Raw genomic sequence first — 22,783 nt, forward strand, 5'->3', positions numbered from 1 at the left:
GGGACCCTGCTATACGCTTTTCCTCCGTGGCCCCTGCCGGGCACCCTTATCCACAAGATTCAGAAGCACCGGGGCCTAGTTCCTCTAGTGGCACCAGATTGGCCAAGAAGACCCTGGTACGCGGACATGAGAAGACTACTGGCAGGGGAGCCCCTTCCCCTGCCTCCTCTCAGGGACCTGCTACGTCAGGGTCCCATCCTCCACGAGGATCCGGCTCAATTCTCTCTTACGGTCTGGCCATTGAGAGGGCTAGGCTGAAGAAAAGAGGTTACTCGGAGCCGGTGATAGATACACTCCTCCGAGCTCGCACATCCCTCACCTATGTAAGGATCTGGAGAGTATTTGAAGCCTGGTGCGACACTCATGGCACCAATCCACATGCGACCACAATCCCTATGGTTTTGGATTTCCTGCAGGATGGGCTTCAGAAGGGTCTCTCCCTCAGCTCCATCAAGGTCCAGGTGGCTGCGCTGTCTTGCTACGGTCCCCGGAGGGATGGCAAGACTATTGCCACGCGCCCAGATGTTTCTCGATTCCTGAAAGGAGTCAAGCACATCCGTCCACCACTGAAGTGGCCAGTGCCCCTGTGGAACCTCAACATAGTTTTGGATTTCCTCGCGGGATCCACCTTCAGACCCCTTTGGGGCCTGTCTCTCCGTTCTCGGACATTGAAGATGGTGTTCTTGCTGGCTGTGTGTTCAGCACGTCGCATCTTGGAGCTACAAGCGCTGTCCTGCCGTGATCCCTTTCTTAGAATCACTCCAGAGGCTATCCATCTTCGCACGGTTCCGTCCTTCTTGCCTAAGGTAGTCTCACAATTTCACCTCAACCAGACCATATCCTTGCCAACCACGGCGGGTCTGAAGAAATCAGAAGAAGGGCGTTTGCTACGCCATCTCGACATCGGCAGATTGCTGCCCAGATATCTGGAAATGACAGAAACCGTACGAAAGACGGACCATCTGTTCGTCCTTCACAGCGGCAAGAAACAAGGAGAAGCGGCCTCTCGGCCCACCATTGCCCACTGGATTAAAGAAGTTATCAGAGCGGCCTACGTAGAGGCCGGGAAGTCACCACCTCTACAAGTCAAGGCTCATTCTACCAGAGCCCAAGCAGCATCTTGGGCAGAATCTAGGATGCTGTCACCCACAGAAATATGTAAAGCGGTGACATGGTCCTCCCTCCATACCTTCTCCAGGTTTTATCGTCTGGATGTCCAGGCCAGGGAGGACACAGCATTTGCGATGGCGGTCCTAAGCGGTCCTCAGGCAGCCTCTCGCCCAGTCCGGGAGTAAAGCTTTTGTACATCTCACTTGCTCTGAGTCTATCTGGCTACACGCTAGGAAATGTTGAGATTACTTACCTGATAATCTCGTTTTCCTTAGTGTAGACAGATGGACTCAGCATCCTGCCCGGCTGCCGTTATACAGGGGTTTCACCGATTCAAGGTAAGCCTTATCACTTCTTACATGAGTGCGTCCACTCTGCCAGGTGTCGACGCTTTCCGGTTGGGAATGCTGGCGGTCTCCAGCTACTATCAATCGGTCAGGGGAATCCTGTTTTCACTATTTCATTGATCGTCAGTACACATATATCCATAACAGCTTTTGCAAGGAAGATTACTGAATTGCCTCACTTCCTGTGGGGGTATATGTACCCGTGCTGATGTCAGATCCGTCTCCAACTGCTAGCACGAGCACACTATACCCACTTGTTCTGAGTCCATCTGTCTACACAAAAAAAAGACAAAACAAAAAACAAAAAAACCCACCCTGTATAAAGTTCTCCCCAATTGTTACTATGTACAAATACGGTCCTTGCGCTCCACTATGTTTCACTGTTAATTTGTTAACCTGTGTTCCACTGTTATACTGTTCCTACGCATGTTTTAATGTTACAATGTAAAAATGGTACGACTCCCGTCATGCTATTATCCTGTTATAATGTGAACCGATGTGATGTACCCCAACGAATGTCGGTATATAAAAGCAAACTAAATAAATAAATACACTAAGGAAAACGAGATTATCAGGTAAGTAATCTCAACATTAAGCTCTGGAATTTGTTGCCAGAGGATGTGGTTAGTGCAGTTAGTATAGCTGGATTCAAAAAAGGTTTGGATAAGTTCTTGGAGGAGAAGTCCATTAACTGCTATTAATTAAGTTGACTTATGGAATGGCCTCTGCTATTTCTGGCATCAATAGCATGGGATCTTCTTAGAATTTGGGTACTTGCCTGGTTTGGCCTATGTTGGAAACAGGATACTGGGCTTGATGGACCCTTGGTCTGACCCAGCATGGAAATTTCTTATGTTCTTAGAGTCACAGTCTTGCTCTACCAGAACCTATTGTAACCATTTATGCCTGGTTTCCTGAATCTTCTGTGGGAGTTCGGAGAGAGATTCTGGATGCTGGAAGGAAGGGAAGGTTATTTGAAACTTGGACAATTTCTCTTTCAGGTGAATTAGCTCCTTATTCATGGAAGACAGCTGAAGGCAAATTTAACAACCCTTAATTCTTCAAATGATAGGCCTTGGGACATAAGCACCACAACTGTTGCACTTAATAAAGGACATTCAGTTATTAGTGACTGATTAACAAGTTGTGGGATTGGTATTCTGGTCCTATATTAATTCATTTAACATAAGACTTGGAAGAACTATTTAAGAAGAAAACACTCTAGGCGTGGGAAGGAATACAGAACAAGATAAGAGCGATATATATTGAGAAAAGTAAAGAATAAAGTTATATTAAAAAATTAGTCTTTAAACTTAGCCAAGCAGAAATAGGAACCAAATAAGTTGTTCAACACTCAGCCAGCCCATATGTGCCTGAATTCTCTCTCCAGCTAGGATTAGGAGGGCTGCTTTGAATACCTCTTGCTATACAACTGATTACAAACCACTCCCCCCAAAAGTCTGTATGAGCCCCCCAAAAGTCTGGAAGAGCCCTGAATTTCTCCCTTAGCAATACACAGGGAATCTCATAATCAGCAAGATAATACCACAACACAAGACAGAGTGAGAATCAGCAGGAATAAGAACACTATTGGAGACACTTTTTTTTTTAATATTCAGCCACACACAGAACAGCAGAAGAAAACAGGGGGACAAGACTTTTTTTTTTCCAGATATGTTAGTGATAGAAGGAAATGCAAAAGTGGCAGTGTGAGGCTTAGAGGTGAAGGGAGAAATACATAGAAAACAATGAAAAAAAGTGAATATTTTTGTTCAGAATTCACTGTGAAAGGGCCTGGAGTAAGGCCACATAAGATGGACACAAATAAGACTGGAAGTGAGGTAAACCTCAATCGCTTTTTCAGTAAAATGTGTTTGTGAGGAGCTAACTAAACTTATAGTAGATAAGGCAATGGGGCCAGATGGGATACGTCTGAGGGTACAAGGGAACTTGGAGAAGTTCTGGCAGCTCCTTTAGCTGATTTTTCAATGCTTCTTTAGAGTCGGGAGTAATTCAGATTCTAAAGAATCATTAATGGAAGATTAAAATGAGTGCTTTATTTTCTCTTGAGTTCAAGTGCACAAGGAAGTAAGGTGACATCTTTGGCCATGGAGAATTTGCAATCCCAGGACAATAATCTAACCACTATACTATTACCGAATTAGCATGACACTGAAGTTTGTGGAAACAAGCGATTGGAAGAGGAGAGCAACTGCCTTAAAATGAAGTGGGGAAGAGAGGACTGCATCATGCATCTGACAAGGAATGACTTCCCTCATTAGTACCTAGAAACTATCCAGCCCAATGGACCTTAAACTCTATTTGCTTATGCAGCCAGAATTTAGGTTCCACGGTGTATGCCTTTTTAATGCTGCCCCAAATAACGTCAGAATAGCACCATAGCTGTGGGTGAGGAGGAATCTGAATGGAAAGAACCATGAATGAAAGAGTAACTAACTAAAAAGAAAATACATTAATATTCAAAATAAGTTGTGTCCTGAAGAGAATCTAAATTGCTCTTCCAGAAAAAGGAAAAAATGAACATTTTACCAAAAGTGAAGCTACTAAGAGAGTACTGTAAAAGGGACTCAGTCTCTGCTTCATTGGAGACTGTGAACCTGATTTTTGTAAAGGGATATTGGCACAGGCAGAAAAATGTTAAATCTGCTTATACTTTTCATATAGCACTTAAATTTAATCAATTCTCAGAGCCATATTCAATTACTATATTTAGGCTTAAAATTATAACCATTCCATACTTCATGTTATCTTAAGTTCTCTGGTGCAACTGAGCCATAAACTGCTTATCTTGGAAAGCCACACTGAAGCAATTAGTAACCTTCAGTTTTTTTTTTTTTTTCCTACTTGCTGCCATACTGCAGAGAACCCTACCTGATTTCTGCTTTATACTCACTCTGGATGTTTTGCACCAATCCCATGACTTTTTGAAAGACAGAGGTTGCATATGACTGCCCTGCAGATTACATAGAATTATTTTTTTTTTTTCAGACAGAGCCTTATTCAAAAAGGATTTGTTCTCCATAGGTACAGAATGGGGAAAAGTCCTTTTTGAATAGGAAGCCCCATAGACTAGATGGAAATGCTGTACAGCCTGAAATATTTTCCCTGGGGTTCATGTCTAGTTTCAGAACTAGGTGGGTAATATGGATTTATAAGATTATTGTCTCTTTCAGCAAATTTTTACTTTGAAATCCTCTAAATCAGTGAAGCTTGGTTTTTGATAAACTAGTATAAAACAGCAGCAGATCTGCATGCCGAAGAGGTCCCAGATAATGAACCTATTAGAAGATGAGCTTCCCAGGTAATGAACCTATTAGAAGATGAGCTTCGGCATGGCATTAAGAAAAGCAACATGTTTTCTCTTTGAGAGACTGATGAAGATTTATTATTAGGTGAAAAGGCATAACACCACATTGATATCCTTTGGCCCAGTGGTTTCCTCTTCCTTTTTCTTATACTTTTAATTCCATTAGAACTAGGGCTGGGATTTGGCATCATGAACCCTCATTTGCAACCAGCTGGGGACTTTTCCCTTCCCAACTTATTTTAGTCCAGTCATTGCAATAACAGTCCTTGGGTGCCTTACTTCAAGCCTCCTGGAACTCTGCAATCATGAGCTCCTAAATCTAGCCGGTAGGTGTCACACTTGGGTAATGTCTATGATTCTCTCCCTCCCCCTCAGGGACTGTGAGCACTGTCTTTGCAGAATCCCTGGTGCCAGCCTACCCAGGGAGTGAAAGGCCTAAGCCAGGTCCTCTGCATGGCCATGCAGAGCACTGCCACTGGATTAGCCCTCTTCTTTTCATACTAAGAAAGCAGAGCCAGTGCAGATATTGAAGAGAGTGTTTGTTTTTGAAATGCAGACATTACTTACAAAGGGAGTACCTTGGCTCACATGTTTACTTGGGACATGGGAACTTAGTTGGTTTGACTGTTCTGATTTTCCTTAAGGAACTAGCAGAGTCAGGGGTTAACATGCCAATACTTTACTCACCTAGTGTAGGTGGCTGGCAGCAGTTTTGTCTTTGGCTAGAGAAAGCAGCTGTCCACAGGAAAGTCACTCTTGGAGCCGGCATACCCTGATCTTGAGCCCTGGGGCTCCTGGGAAAGAAGACAATTCTTGGATGCTGACTCTTTGCTTTGTATCATTCTGTTCAATAGAAAAGAAGAATGAAGAACCGCTCACCTTCTCCCCCCTTACACGTCCATGTGAGCGAAAAGACTGCTGTGCATGTTCACATCAAAAAGAACCAGAAGTCGCCAGCAAAATGTCAGGTAAGGCTTAAAGTTGTCGGCAGCTATTGAACACTTCTGAGATAGGGGACATTGATGGTGAGAGATCAGGACTGCTTGCAACTCTTCTGGCTCCTGGTATCATCTGACATTGAGGACCACAGCTCACTTTTGCTTTTCTATTTCTGCAGTTTAAGTCAATAAAAAATAGAATGAAGGGGGAGACAAAAGCTCTGCGGCAAAGCGTGAAAGTGAAAACTAAAGCGCCCTGGATCCCTCCTGGGAAGACACATGCTCGGAACAAGGCATACATATGGGAGGTATGGAGAGGGCTTCTCTTGATCTCTGCTTGTTTGTACTCTGCTCGGCGCTTTTCTTTTAGAATAATATAGCTAAATGCTAATCTCCCTCCCAGCAACAATTCAGTGCAGAGGCCTGAGACTCTCATTCTCTCTCTTTATTCCAGCCTCAGCCTCTTACCTGCCCCAGTGCATCTCAGCAAATGGGAAAATAATATTGTGACATTATCCAGGGCATTGTTACATGCATGAAACATTTCCTCACACCTGATTGGTTCAGAACACTCATGTGACAAGGCTGGTGTTTGTATTGTCTGCTTCATCAGATCATCTCAATGGTGATCAGTATTTTAACCAATCAGATTGCAGCATGATAATTATATTGTTACATGGAGATGCTCCTTGATCCTGATTGGTTCATCCTGGGTCAATAATGTCATAGAAATACAAATGAAAACTAGATTGGGCCATCGTCAGCTCCCCCTTCCTACTTAGGCACAAGATCCATTAGGTCTATGGGGGTGCCGAAGATCACTACACTGGAGACCAGACAAACAACCAGAAATTGGGAGGACAAAGGAGTCAAAGCTGCCTCATGCGGTATGCATGCACTGAAGACCTGCAGCTTGTCTTTACATGTCGTTTCCTGCAACAACCTGGGCTGGACGGGCAGACGTGGCAAGGTAGTGCAAATGCCCGCAGCCCCCCAGGTAATGCGGAGCTTTCACCAGCTTTCTAGGCAGCAGGGCACAGCTGAGTGATCTCAGCTTTTTAAGTAGGCCGGAGGAGCTGGGTTCTGATTGGCTGTTGACATGCCAGGTGGAAGTCTTACCATTCAGACCTAAATGTTATGCTGTTGGATTGTTAGGATATTAAATCCTTTTATAAAAGCAGTGAGACTCCCATCATTCCTGGCTGTGTAGTGTGCTGCTGCTGCTTTTGTTCTTGTTCACAGGTTCTATTAGATTGTTAAAAGCAAGGAAGCATTTACTAGCTTGCTTGTGAGATCCCCCCCTATAAGTTGAATAGGGAATCATCGCCTGCATTAGAAATGTTACAGCAAGGCTACAGCAGTGGCTGATAAACTGCCAGTCTTCCATATTTCCAGCAGTTGTATCTCAGCTTCCCTTCTTGTCACACATAGGAAGAGAATCCAACCATAAAAGCCAACTTTTCAAAATGATTATGGGTGTTGAACTCAACACAAATTACCCCTTCCAGTGAAGCAGGTTACTCCATACTGGTGGTGATCAAGCACCCACAGACCTGCACCTATGAATCCATCTGGGATTACTGAGTTGCGTAAGCAGGTTTCATGAATTCATTATTGCATGGTTGATCTACACCAGTGTGGTCTACAGACCTTTGACACAGGTGGGAAATTTGCACAGAGATCTGGTCGAAGAGATCCAAAAGGTGGAAGTGAAGGGGGAGATATTAACCTGATGGTAGTGAATTTGGAGAATCCTGTCTGCAGAATTGGTTAGCAGTAGAGGGATCCTTGATTCCCTTGAAGGGCTTTCCTCATATAAATGGTAGTGGAACCCATGATGGAAGAGGTGATACTAGACCTGGTTCTTAACAAACGGAAGAAGCATTTCTAAGGTCGATATAGGTGGCCACCTGAGCACCAATGATCATTAGATGGGTTGGTTAAGGAAAAGAGGAGTTGTAGAAAAGTCCAGGTCACAACAAATGTTTGTTAATGTTTAAAAGAGACTGCTGTGGTTTTCAAAAGAGGTTGCCAAACAAGGGCAAAAAAAATCAGCATTTGAATATACAAGGGATCTCAGAAAAAGAAGCATGAGGAAGACTATCTGATTAAACTGAAAGATGCATGTAGAGCAGTCAGGATGGCAAAGGTGTGAGTGGAAGAAAAGCTAGTTAAAGAGTTAAAGTAAGATGACAAGACTTTCTTCAGGTATGTCGGTGAAAGAAGGAAGGGCAGAACTTGGATTGTAAGATTGAGAGGAGAAAAAGGAAAAAACAGAAATGGTAAACATACTTTGTTCAGTATTCACTGAAGAAGGGATTGGAAAAGAGCCTCTGATTATTGGAAAGGGTAGGTATGGTAATGGGGATAGAGGCCATGTCATTTACTTTAGGAGAGTGTTTGGGGGTAAATACAAAAACTGAACGTGGACAAAGCCATTGACCTCAACATATGTTTGGATACTAAGGGAACTCAGAGAGATTCTGGCGGCTTTGCTGAAGGACCTTTCAATAGGTTGTTTTACATTCAGGTACAATGGATATTTCCCTTTTCCCAGAGAGTAGACAAGTGGTTCCATAGGACTGGAGGAGGCTGTGTTGTCTCTCTATATAAAAGTGGTAATAGGAGGAAATTGGAAATCACAGGCCAGTTAGCCTGACCTTGCTGTTAGGAAAATTAATTGAGACTCTTCTGAAGGAAAAGATTGTGGTATTAGAGGCAGCTTGGTTTACCAAAGGGAGGATATGTCAAATAAATTGGATTTATTTATTTATTCATACAGTTTTGATATCCCGCCTTTCCAAATTCGTGATCAAAGTGTGGAAAATAAAAAAAACCAAATACAGTATCATAAAAGCACAACAATAAAAAAAAATTATATATATTTATATATATAAAAATAGAGATTAATTGAACTAAGATTCTAATCAGACCAGTGCTTAAAATTCCTGCATTATAACCCCCTAAATATCTTTGGGAACCTCTTGATTTTGTCTAGTAATAACAGAATTAAGACTCAAAGGTTTGGCTAACAAGCTAGTATTTGGCTAGCTTCCTGAAGACTAAATAGTTTCTAAAAAAAATGCCCTAGGAAGTGAATTTCAGAGCATAAAAAATTCCTATTCTGTTAATCTCATTTCTTTTAAAGAAAGGCTATGAAGCTGGGCCTTATGCTAATCTTTTTGAGAATAGGCCTAATTTGGTGTTTATAATTACCATCTGTTATAAATGTGTGTCTGCATCTTTAGTCAATCGTAGCTTGCATGTAACATTTATGGTAAATTTATATTCACTGCTTTACAGTAATCTAATTTTGATAAAGTAAGGGCATGCATCATTGTTTTTAAATTTTGGCTCATCTAAAAAGTTTCAAAATTAGTGTGTAGCACAAAACGTAATGAATATGCTTTGTGCCACTGTGGTTATACAGTGAGTGTATATATTTATGTATATCAAAAAAGTACAAAGTGGAGCCTTAATGATAGAGCATGTAACAAAAAATTATTTATTTAAATGCCTCAGGAAATATCAAAAAATACAAAACTCATATACAAATATAAAGACTAAACCGAAAAAAAATACAATTTAAAGAGCAGCATAGTAAGAAAGCATTCAGGCAATAAACTCAAAATGGGATATAATAAACCCTAACACAAGCCAGGTGAGAAAATATCAGAAGAACAAAAGGTTATTCTAATAATATAGTTAATTAATAAATTAATGATAAATGCATGAAATAGCACAACCACTTTCTTGTCAAAATAATTCCTTAATTATAGAGTTGTATGTAGAGTTGCTCCACTGTCTTGTCAGAATATTTCCTTAGTTGTAGAGCTGTGTGTAGAAATAAGTTCACTTGCCCCAACAAAAGCCATTTGTTTCACTGCAAAAGCGGCTTCCTCAGGGGGAGGTTTATGCATCAAGTACCCGGCAAATGCACCAAGATTGTCTAAGAGATGTGCTATCTGTAGAAAATAATTTAAATGCAATAATGTATAAATACAATTTAATAAAAGCCTTAGGAAAGAAAATCTTGGATAAAAAGCACTTAACATTCATATGCTGCAAACATGAACGCCGGTACACAATATCAAATTTACAGTAAATCTTCACTGAATGTTTTAAATATTATCTATATAGTAAAGATAAAAGAATGTTTAAAAAAAAAACTGTAGAAAAGAAAGTTATTCTAAAACAATTTTTATATTGAAAGTGAAAAGAATAAAGATCAAGACGGGGCATATCTGAGCTTTCTTCTCTGCCGACCTGCAAAAAACGGGAATTAGAACGAGGCTGAATTCCGCGGGAATTAGAAAGCTTTTAAATATTCTGGGAGCTGTATAACAAAAATGTTGAAGGACCCAAAAAACAAAAAGGTAGGCAATCTATAAAAGTCATGAGGATAAACAAAAGGAGATAGATGCCAGTTGTCTTTTGCAAATATTTATTGTGGTGGAGACGTGTTAAAAACTGCCTGACTCAGGCCGAGTTTCGCCACTCTTAAAGTGGCTGCCTCAGGGGCTTTTGTTGTATGTGTTTATATAGCATGATCTCATTCCTTTGATATGAAAATGTGTACCACACTGTAGAAATTTCGTGTTTCTTTGCGACCGGATTTTCAGTCTCCACTCCTACAACGAAATTTCTACAGTGCCCCTGAGGCAGAGGAATAAAAAAGACAAAATTAAACCAGTTGCTATATATTACAGATTAAAAAAAATTATATTACACAATCCTGAAAGCTTACCCTCACTGGCTTGTGGTAAAGCCTAAAAACATCATCATAATACAAAACAAAATAGATGTACCGGTACATAATAACATTAAACATAAATCAAATAATAAAAAAATAATCCTGCCAGCATCAAAATGACAACCAAGTTTCTGACCTGTGTCTTAAGTTATAAACTCATACCATTGAATACTAAAACAAAATTTGGATCTGCATTAAACCTCTACATACCCATAACACTTCAGTTTTCCAATTTATTTGACCATATATTCTGGCAAATAGCCTCTGGACAGGTATTTTACAATGTTTGAGTTATTCAGATCTATCCCCAAGGGTAAGAAAAACTGAATGTGCATAAATTCAATAGTTTGAGCCCCCAATTTCCCAATAATTCTTCCCAATGACTGTAAATAAATATTAAACAGAATTGGGGATAAAATAGAGAATCCTGGTGGACCTGCCACAAAAAGGGCCAGGGCTCTGAGTGGACTTTCCTTGATTGGGTGACCAGAGAATTAGAATGGGGACCAGCTCTGGAGGTGGTGTACTTTAGATTTTAGCAAAGTTTTTGACATTGTCCCACATGGTGAGTGATCTAGAGGTGGGACCTAAAGTGTTGGACTTGATTAGAAACTGGCTGAGGGATAGAAGCAAAGCATGGCACATGGAATTCACACTGAGCAAAGAAAGGGGAAGAATGGACTGCCTCGGGAATCATTCCTTGGTCCGGTTTTGTTCATTGTATTTGTGAACAATATTGAGAGGTTAGAAGGAAAGTTGGGTTTGTTTGTTTGTTTTTTTTTTTTTTTTCAGATAGTAAGATGTGCCGCAGCGTGGACACATCTGAGGGGATAGATAGTATGAGAAGTGATCTAAAAACTGGAGGCATGGTTGGCTACTTGGCAGTTAAGTTTCAATTTTGTGTCTCTGAATGTGTGCTGTACAATCATGGTAATAAAAAATGAAGCGTTTTGTATTTGGGATGCAGAAATCCAAGGGACTGGTACACAATGGGGGGGAAAGGAGAAGCTACAGATGACCACAAAAAAGGAGAGAGATTATGGGATGGTTACATCTGATAATTTTAAGATAGCAATAGAATGCGACAAGGTAGTGGCCAGAGCCGGAGAGATATTAGGATTTATTTATTTGTATTTACAGGCCTCTAATACCAAGGCCCATAGCGGCTTACAGTCGGAACATACATAATAAAATCACAGATTAAAAAATACTAAGCATAGAAAATAGGTGGGGGGAAATAAAGACCCCTCTGCAATAAATCCTCTTGCACAGCTCCTTTAGACTGAATATTAACAAAATACCTGCTTGAATAGAAATGTTTTTAAAGCACTTTTAAATCCCTTTGAGCATTCCTTCATCCTAAATTCTTGTGGAAGAGTATTTCAGAATATAGGTGCTACAGTAGAGGAAGCACACTCCCTTGTTTCGCAGAGCCTAGCTTGTGGGACAGAAGGAACATCTAATAGCATTGTCTAGGAGGAGCGCAATGACCTTGTAGGATTGTATACCCGCAGCAATGCATTTATCCTAGGTAAAGAAATGATGGCCATCAGGTTGTGTGTTAACATGTCATCCTAGAACTTAATCCACCATTGGAACGGGAGCCAGTGAAGATCTGCAAGTGCTGGGCAAATATTGCTTTTACTACAGCTAGTAATTAATTTGTGCCACAGTGTTCTTCAATAGTTGTAAAGGTTTGGTTGATGGAGATGGAAGGCCCGTACAAAACTAATCGGAGAAAGTTCTTTTTTACTCAACACACAATTAAACTCTGGAATTTGTTGCCAGAGGATGTGGTTAGTGCAGTTAGTATAGCTGTGTTTAAAAAAGGATTGGATAAGTTCTTGGAGGAGAAGTCCATTACCTGCTATTAAGTTCACTTAGAGAATAGCCATTGCCATTAGCAATGGTAACATGGAATAGACTTAGTTTTTGGGTACTTGCCAGGTTCCTATGGCCTGGATTGGCCACTGTTGGAAACAGGATGCTGGGCTTGATGGACCCTTGGTCTGACACAGTATGGCATTTTCTTGTTCTTAAGGGAGTTGCAATAATCTAGTGTTGACATCAGGAAGGCTTGTACCACTGACCAGAGGTTACTGGGGACTAAAACCAGTTTAAGATCCCTAAATAAATGTAATATATAAAACCCTGATTGAACAACTGTTCTTATCTGGGGGATACAAGACAGCCAAAATCAATTACACCAAGACTTCGGGCCTGAAAAGAAATCAATATATCAGTTTGTATGCTTGGTGGAATTACTACTGAATTGCCATACCAGATCACTACAACTTCCATTTTTGTATTGGGAAAGGCCGTTGTACTGGTTGGTGATTCTTTGGCATATTGTGTCCAGTTCTGGAGACTGCACATCCAGAAGACTATAGACAGAATGGAAGTGGTCCAAAGCAGAGCTACCAAAAATTTGTGGGGTCTTCACCAAAAGCCCTATGAGATGAGACGTAAGGATCAAAATATGTACATTCTAGAAGAGAGGAGAGAGACCTTCAAATACCTGATAAGTATTTAGTAGTGCAGAAAACACAACCCTTTATTAATGGAAAGGAAGCCCTAAAACAAGGGATCATGATGAGACTCGGGAGCAACTTCAGAAAATATTGTTTTGCATGGAAAGGGTGGTGGATATGTGGAATGACCTCCTGCAGTGAATGGTAGAGGTTAAAACAGGAATGGACTTCAAGAAGTCATGGGACAAGCTGCAAAAAATTAGAGACTGTAAGAATGAATTAGCTGCTAAATCTGTTTGGTAGGCTGCAAGTACAGCAATAGCTAGAACTAGAAGTTCTAGTGGAAACGCAGGTTCACAGAGATGGGTGTGTTTGTCAGGCTGCAAGTATGATAATAATGAAGTCCTAATGGAAACATGTTGGTGGCTGTTTGGATTATTATGGGACCTTGTGGTTGGGCAGGGGTGCTGGGTGCAATCTAAAAAGGGGATCTTGCATACTTGACTACCCAGGAGGGTGGAGTACAATGAAGATAGACAATGAAGGCTATCTTAGCCAAGGAGTGATTTCTAACAGACTGTCATAGTATGACTGGCAGTTGGGATATATCCTTGGCAGACTGGAGTGGAGGAGTAGCCTAGTGGTTAGAGCAGTGGACTATGAACCAGGAGACCAGGGTTTGAGTCCTGCTGTTGCTCCTTGTGACCTTGTGTAAGTCACTTTACTGTCAATTGCCTCAGGTACAAACTTAGATTGTAAGCCCTCTGGGGATAGGGAAATACCTACAGTACCTGAATGTAATTCGCTTTGAAGCGCTGAAAAAAGTGTGAAAAGCGGAATATAAACCTAAATAAATAACTGGACAGACTAGACAGGCCAATTAATTTTCTTCCATCATTTTGACACAACCCTTTCATTGCATCTGATTCAGTCAGCATTTTGTAAATTACATACAGTATGTTAAGGTTAAAACTATTTATATTCCCATGATTTTCATACTGTTTTGCAGGCTCTCATTCTTAAAACATCTTGTCTACTGTAATTTTATCTTTCTTGGTTTACCAGTTTTCACTATCCATGGATTGCAGATTGTTCAGAATTCTGCCACATGAATTTTAACTGGTAATAAACCAATGCATAAACACATCACACCTGTACTCTGCTCCTTAAACTGGTTACCAATTCAATGGAGATTTAAATATAAAATAGCTATGATGATTCACAAGCTTCTCTATCTGTAAACCACTGTCTGGGCCAGTGCTATTCTTCAGATCTATCAGAGGTGAATTTTAAAAGCCTGGTGCTCACCAAAATCATAAGATACGCGTACAAGTTGGGCATGTGTATTTCCCATTGAATGTATATTTCAAAATTTTCAAAAAGGGATTGGGCATGGTCTGGGCAGGGCATGGCCAAGAGATGTACGTGTAAATACTTGTGCATCTGGTGCATGCCCAGATCCCCTGATGTGTAAATTTAAAAAATAAAAAAACGAGCTATAGTAGTTTTAAGGGTCTGGGATAACTGGGAGGAGCATAAGCTATTCAACCAAGGGGTTTTGGAGGACCCAGCTGTGAACTGGTGAAACTGATAATGGCGTGAACACATGCCCCTTTTAAAATTCTCGGATTTACGCGATAGAAGCGGGATTGGACGTACATGGTCAGGCTATTTTATAACATGCGCACACATAAGAACATAAGAAAATGCCATACTGGGTCAGACCAAGGGTCTATCAAGCCCAGCATCCTGTTTCCAACAGTGGCCAATCCAGGCCATAAGAACCTGGCAAGTACCCAAAAACTAAGTCTATTCCATGTAACCATTGCTAATGGCAGTGGCTATTCTCTAAGTGAACTTAATAGCAGGTAATGGACTTCTCCTCCAAGAACTTATCCAATCCTTTTTTAAACACAGCTATACTAACTGCACGAACCACATTCTCTGGCAACAAATTCCAGAGTTTAATTGTGCGTTGAGTAAAAAAGAACTTTCTCCGATTAGTTTTAAATGTGCCCCATGCTAACTTCATGGAGTGTCCCCTAGTCCTTCTACTATCCGAAAGAGTAAATAACCGATTCACATCTACCCGTTTTAGACCTCTCATGATTTTAAACACCTCTATCATATCCCCCCTCAGTCGTCTCTTCTCCAAGCTGAAAAGCCTAACCTCTTTAGTCTTTCCTCATAGGGGAGTTGTTCCATTCCCCTTATCATTTTGGTAGCCCTTCTCTGTACCTTCTCCATCGCAATTATATCTTTTTTGAGATGCGGCGACCAGAATTGTACACAGTATTCAAGGTGAGGTCTCACCATGGAGCGATACAGAGGCATTATGACATTTTCCGTTTTATTCATCATTCCTTTTCTAATAATTCCCAACATTCTGTTTGCTTTTTGACTGCCGCAGCACACTGAACCGACGATTTCAATGTGTTATCCACTATGACACCTAGATCTCTTTCTTGGGTTGTAGCACCTAATATGGAACCCAACATCGTGTAATTATAGCATGGGTTATTTTTCCCTATATGCATCACCTTGCACTTATCCACATTAAATTTCATCTGCCATTTGGATGCCCAATTTTCCAGTCTCACAAGGTCTTTCTGCAATTTATCACAATCTGCTTGTGATTTAACTACTCTGCACAATTTTGTGTCATCTGCAAATTTGATTATCTCACTCGTCGTATTTCTTTCCAGATCATTTATAAATATATTGAACAGTAAGGGTCCCAATACAGATCCCTGAGGCACTCCACTGTCCACTCCCTTCCACTGAGAAAATTGTCCATTTAATCCTACTCTCTGTTTCCTGTCTTTAGCCAGTTTGCAATCCACGAAAGGACATCGCCACCTATCCCATGACTTTTACTTTTCCTAGAAGCCTCTCATGAGGAACTTTGTCAAACGCCCTTCTGAAAATCCAAGTATACTATATCTACCGGTTCACCTTTATCCACATGTTATTAACTCCTTCAAAAAAGTGAAGCAGATTTGTGAGGCAAGACTTGCCCTGGGGTAAAGCCATGCTGACTTTGTTCCATTAAACCATGTCTTTCTATATGTTCTGTGATTTTGATGTTTAGAACACTTTCCACTATTTTTCCTGAGCACTGAAGTCAGGCTAACCGGTCTGTAGTTTCCCGATCACCCCTGGAGCCCTTTTTAAATATTGGGGTTACATTTGCTATCCTCCAGTCTTCAGGTACAATGGATGATTTTAATGATAAGTTACAAATTTTTACTAATAGGTCTGAAATTTCATTTTTTAGTTCCTTCAGAACTCTGGGGTGTATACCATCCGGTCCAGGTGATTTACTACTCTTCAGTTTGTCAATCAGGCCTACCACATCTTCTAGGTTCACCGTGATTGATTCAGTCCATCTGAATCATTACCCATGAAAACCTTCTCCATTACGGGTACCTCCTCAACATCCTCTTCAGTAAACACCGAAGCAAAGAAATCATTTAATCTTTCCGCGATGGCTTTATCTTCTCTAAGTGCCCCTTTAACCCCTCGATCATCTAACGGTCCAACTGACTCCCTCACAGGCTTTCTGCTTCGGATATATTTAAAAAAGTTTTTACTGTGAGTTTTTGCCTCTACAGCCAACTTCTTTTCAAATTCTCTCTTAGCCTGTCTTATCAATGTCTTACATTTAACTTGCCAATGTTTATGCTTTATCCTATTTTCTTCTGTTGGATCCTTCTTCCAATTTTTGAATGAAGATCTTTTGGCTAAAATAGCTTCTTTCACCTCCCCTTTTAACCATGCCGGTAATCGTTTTGCCTTCTTTCCACCTTAATGTGTGGAATACATCTGGACTGTGCTTCTAGAATGGTATTTTTTAACAATGACCATGCCTCTTGGACATTTTTTACTTTTGTAGCTGCTCCTTTCAGTTTTTTTTCTAACAATTTTTCTCATTTTCTCAAAGTTTCCCTTTTGAAAGTTTAGCACGAGAGCCTTGGATTTGCACACTGTTCCTTTTCCAGTCATTAAATCAAATTTGATCATATTATGATCACTATTGCCAAGTGGCCCCACCACCGTTACCTCTCTCACCAAGTCCTGTGCTCCACTGAGAATTAGATCTAAAATTGCTCCCTCTCTCGTCGGTTCCTGAACCAATTGCTCCATAAAGCTATCATTTATTCCATCCAGGAACGTTATCTCTCTAGCGTGACCCGATGATACATTTACCCAGTCTATATTGGGGTAATTGAAGTCTCCCATTATTACTGCACTACCAATTTGGTTAGCTTCCCTAATTTCTCTTAGCATTTCACTGTCCATCTCACCATCTTGACCAGGTGAACGGTAGTATACCCCTATCACTGTAGTCTTCCCTGATACACAAGGGATTTCTACCCATAAAGATTCAATTTTGTATTTAGTCTCATGCAGGATGTTTATCCTGTTGGACTCTATGCCATCCCGGACATAAAGCGCCACACCTCCTCCCGACTGCTCCTCTCTGTCATTGCGATATAATTTGTACCCCGGTATAGCACTGTCCCATTGGTTATCCTCTTTCCACCATGTCTCTGAGATGCCAATTAAGTCTATGTCATCATTTACTGCTATACATTCTAATTCTCCCATCTTACTTCTTAGACTTCTGGCATTAGCATACAAACATTTCAAAGTTTGTGTTTTGATTGTATTTTTATTCTGCTTTTTAATTGATAGGGATAAGTTAGAATTTTTTAGCTCAGGTGAGTTTTTAGTTACAGGCACTTGGACTACTTTTCTAATTATTGGAACCTCACTGTCGGGATGCCCTAATTCTAATGCATCATTAGTATCCTTTAAAGATACATCTCTCCGAACCATGCGCTGCTGAGCGACTGTCGGCTTTCCCCTTTGTTCTAGTTTAAAAGCTGCTCTATCTCCTTTTTAAAGGTTAGCGCCAGCAGTCTGGTTCCACCCTGGTTAAGGTGGAGCCCATCCCTTCGGAAGAGACTCCCCCTTCCCCAAAAGGTTCCCCAGTTCCTAACAAAACTGAATCCCTCTTCCTTGCACCATCGTCTCATCCATGCATTGAGACTCCGGAGCTCTGCCTGCCTCTGGTGACCTGCGCGTGGAACAGGGAGCATTTCAGAGAATGCTACCCTGGAGGTTCTGGATTTAATCTTTCTACCTAAGAGCCTAAATTTGGCTTCCAGAACCTCCCTCCCACATTTTCCTATGTCGTTGGTGCCCACGTGTACCACGACAGCCGGCTCCTCCCCAGCACTGTCTAAAATCCTATCTAGGTGACGCATGAGGTCCGCCACCTTCGCACCAGGTGGCATGTTACCAGGCGATCCTCACGCCCACCCGCCACCCAGCTATCTACATTCCTAATAATCGAATCACCAACTATGACGGCCGACCTAACCCTTCCCTCCTGGGCAGTAGGCCTTGGGGAGATATCCTCAGTGCGAAAGGACAATGCATCACCTAGAGAGCAGGTCCTTGCTACAGGATCCTTTCCTGCTACATCTGGTTGGTGCTCTCCCATTATGAGACCTTCTTCCTCCAAGGCAGCACCAGGGCTGCCAGTCTGAAGTTGGGACTGGACTACTATGTCCCTGAAGGTCTCATCTATATACCTCTCTGTCTCCCTCAGCTCCTCCAGGTCTGCCACTCTAGCCTCCAGAGATCGGACTCGTTCTCTGAGAGCCAGGAGCTCTTTGCATCGCATGCACATGTACAACTTCTCACCGGTGGGTAAAAAATCATACATGTGACACTCGATGCAAAAGACTGGGAAGCCCCCCTCTTGCTGCTGGACTGCTGCCTTCATCTCAATTTTGATCAGTTCCTAGTTAAGTTTTAGGTTGCTATGGGAGTAGGAATGTGTCTAAGTTCCTTTAAATGTATTAATGAATTCACTATATGTCTGGTAGTGGCCTACTGGGGCCTGATCGAATTCTCAATAAAGTTTTTGTTGATGGGGTTTTTTTTTTTGTGTTTTTGCAAGTGGCACCTGCCTATAAATTAAGGGATGAGCTTGGGGTGGGTGGGGGAGGGTTGGGAATTACAAACAGTCTAACTTTAGTTAGTCAGCCTGAGTGACTCACAGCTCCCTTGATTAACAAATGTTGTTCCCTATTCAAACCTAATCTCACTACCTCAACACCTTTCCAAGGTGAGTAACTGAGCTGAACTATTCAACTTTTTTACTTTGGTATATACTGCTCCTAGCTTATTTCTTGCTTCTGGCTACTTTTTTGTGGGGGGGGGGGGGTTTGTGTTTTTTTTTTGTTTTTCAATACAATGTACTCAGTTATTTATTAAATAAAACACTTAGCTCTTTAAAAGTCTGGAGGACACTTTAATAGTCAGACAGACTTTTAAAAAATAAACACACTACCTACTGCTACCTTATTGACTGACTAAAAATACAAACAGTCTAACTTGTTTTATTCACTGACTGGCTATTAAAGGCACAAACACACAAACACACTAAATAATATTCCCAAATAGTTAACTTTGCCCCAATACTTTTAAAAAAGTCAATGTCAATGTCCCAAGCAAAAACTTACTGATTCCTTTCAGCCACCAGCAAGGTGATCCTCTCCTCTCAGTGTTTCCACTGGAATGTGGGTTACTGAGCTCTTTCCTTCTAATTTATAATGTGCTTCTAAAGTAAATTAGTGCAAAATAATCCCTTAGGAGATGTACACTTCAGAGTTATAAAATGGCCATGTATCTGGGCCAAAGTGTGCCTGTGCACTGGTTTGAAAGTTACTGTCCCTGCCTATCTGTGTATTTAGGTCTACTCAGTGAGTTCTGTTAGAAATTCTATTTATCTGTGATATACATTTTGGCCAAACCTGTGACAGAGTTTTTTCTTTGCTGGCCCAATATACTAGAATAGTTTCCCTGATGCAATAAGATTGGTTATTGATACACAGCCTTTTTTTTTTGCAAAGGCTCTGAAAACATTCCTGTTCAAACAGGCTTTTTATGCAACTACTAACTGTAGATTTTTTTTTTAATTTAAATTTTTTTATTAATGTTATCATATTGACAAAATATGCAGTAGCCATCTAATAACAGCAATTTGCTATCGTCAACATTTATCAAATTCAAGCCACAGTACTTATAAATGAAAGTACTGTGTAGATGTTTTATAAATCTCCCTGCTTCCATCTTGACACTCTGATATTTATTATGTTTGTTATTTTTATATATATGTTTCCTGTTCATACCCAGATCAGTCCAGACAAGTGGGTTTTGCATCCCTACCAGCAGATGGAGGCAGAGAACAAAAACTTTGAGGCACTGCTACATATTGAGAGTGCCACCTGCAGTCCCTCAGTATTTCTCTGTCTCCAGCAGATGGTAGAGGTGCAAACCTGCAGTCTGAGTAAAAAAAAAAAAAAAAGTTTAATGAGATGAGAAAAATATTTGGTTTCAGAGCTCCCTGAGGTGTTAGGCTTCTTTGTGGAGCCGGGCGACCTGGGAGTTGGCAACCTCCGGCTGGTTTAGCCCATTGGTGTTTGTAGGTCCTGATAGCCAGGGGACTGGCTCCCTTGCGTCTTCTGAAGTCTTTACCTGCGGCCTGTTGATTCCTGAAGCGAAGTACCCTTGCTTGTTTTTGCTTTTAAATTAAGTTTTGTTTAAAAAAAAAAAAAAAAAAAAAGTAGTGAGTTTTTTTTTTTTTGTTAGTGCAGGAACTTCAGTCAGGCTTGACGGGCAGGACGCCATTGACTGAGGTGCAGTTGGCATTGGGAGAGTGAGTGCCTTGTGCTGTTCTTCCTTTTGCTTTGGGAGTCTTGGGAGGCTGAAGGTTGTTTTCCTGCGTGTGGTTGAGCTTATTTGGAGCGCCATGCAGCGGCCACCAATGCAGCCTAGTTTTGCCATGTGCCACTTCTGCAGTTTGCGATGGTGCAGTGCTATGCACGCAGGTGACTGCATGTATGGTCTGCCTGGTCCATGAGCGGGACTTGGCGGTCCTCCGTTGCAGCTGCTTGTTCAGTAGCACCCAAATTGCTTGTCGCTGCCTGCAGGGTGTGTGATGTGTGGTCAGCACACCTTAATGCACGGTCCCTGTGCTCGGGCTGTGCCTCGGGAGCAGAGGGGATGTCGGCAGGGGCAACCATAGGGAAAAGGGTGGTGCGGTAGTTGGAGTCTGTGCTCCTCATGCATAAGGCCTTTCTGGTGAGGAAGTGTGCTGGGAGAAAATGTTCCCGGAAGGAGCAGCTGGTCGCGCTTCCAAAAAGTCTAAGAGGCTGGCTGGTGGTTCTGGAGATATGTTGCGCCGGCTTGGTCTGGGCTATGCACATGTGGAAACCAATCCTAAAGAGTCGGGAGATTCTGAGGATTTCCAGGAAGATTCTCTGGCTCCATGGGAGTTGGATGTGTCCGCGAATGCTGACCCGGATGTTCAAAAGGATGATCCAGATCTGGATGTTTTTTTCCGGTTTCTGAGGGAGATGATCCTAGAGTGGTCTGTTTGTTTAAAAAGGAGGAGTTGTGCCCCCTTATTCCCCAGGTTATGGAGGAATTCGGGGATTAAGGTGTGGCTCAGGAGGAGTATGATAATGAGGGCATGAATCTGGTCCTGGAAGGATTGTGGGGTCCGCCTAGTGCCTTTCCTTTGCCGAAGAAGATTTGGAAGTTGGTGAACAGAGAATGGGATTTTCCAGAAGCAGGCTAAAGGTCGGCAGGGCAATGGCGAAGCTTTACCCTCTCAGGAAGGATACCTTGGAGCTCTTGAGGGGTCCCCAATGTAGATGCTGCGGTTACTAAAAAGACGACCATTCCGGTGGCTGGTTCCACGGTGCTTAAGGATGTGCAGGACTGAAGTTGGAGATTCAATTGAAGCGGATGTTTGAAATTTCTGCTTTGAATCTTTGGGCCGCGATTTGTGGCAGTATGATGTAGAGGGCTGTTTGTGTTGGGTTCAGAAAGCACAGGAGCAGACTGCATCTGGGGATGCTGGTAGTCTGTTTTCGGCGTGCCTGGAGGCTACAGTGGCCTATGTCGTGGATGCACTGTATGACCTGGTTTGCACTTCGACCAGGAGTCTGGTCTTGGTGGTGGTGGCCTGCAGACTTTCTGGTTGCACAACTGATCAACAGACATGTGGTCCAAGGCCCAGTTGTATAACCTTCCTTTCAAGGGAAAACTCCTGTTTGAGGAAGATTTGGACCAGTTGGTGAAGACCCTGGGGAGTCCAAAGGAAACAGACTCCCTGAGGACAAGAGGAGCAGCAAGAAGTTTTTTCCGGCACACTCCCATTTTCAGGATTCATGTTGGTTTCATTTAAACAAGAACTTTGTGGGCTCAGGGACCAAGCCATCAGATGGACGACAGCAGTCTTTTTGAGGTGCCCTAAGATCTTCCAGAGAGGTAGCTAGTCAGGCATCCGATGGAAGAAAGTCATTGCAATGAAGCCAGGGCTGCCCATTCCTCTGTAGAAGCGGTAGGGGACAGATTGTCCAGCTTTTACGAGGAGTGGGCCAAGATTACCTTGGACTGTTGGGTTCTCGAGGTAGTGAGAATTTTCGCACCCAGTCTGGGAGGCCTTTCTGGAGTCCTGCATCACATCTCGAAGCAAGTGAGAGGGACTCTTCAGAGGTTGCTGGATTTAAACGCAATAATGCCAGTTCTGCTGGAGGAGCAGGGACAAGAAAGATACTCTATTTCGTGGTTACCTGCAAAAGGTAAACAGGTCCTTGCTGGTCCTGCGGTTTTGAATGGAGATCTTGCACATGGTAATGGCAGCAGTACACTGAGGATAGTTCTTGGTGTCTTTGGACTTCACAGAGGCGTCCCTCCATATACCCATTCAGAAGGGTCAACAGAAGTATCTTCGTTTTCTCCTTGCTCTC

General features: G+C 42.0%; 1 protein-coding gene across 1 annotated transcript in view; it reads left to right on the forward strand.

The window, feature by feature from the left end:
• Positions 1-22,783, forward strand: part of ODF2 (outer dense fiber of sperm tails 2) — a 385,587-nt gene that overhangs the window by 12,228 nt on the left and 350,576 nt on the right. Inside the window, exons 2-3 of the mRNA XM_029613214.1 lie at positions 5,640-5,753; positions 5,903-6,031. Coding sequence (XP_029469074.1) covers positions 5,640-5,753; positions 5,903-6,031 — 243 coding nt within the window. The remainder of the gene's footprint in view (positions 1-5,639; positions 5,754-5,902; positions 6,032-22,783) is intronic.

This window comes from Rhinatrema bivittatum, chromosome 8, assembly GCF_901001135.1.
Source record: "Rhinatrema bivittatum chromosome 8, aRhiBiv1.1, whole genome shotgun sequence".
Classification (NCBI taxonomy): Eukaryota; Metazoa; Chordata; class Amphibia; order Gymnophiona; family Rhinatrematidae; genus Rhinatrema; species Rhinatrema bivittatum.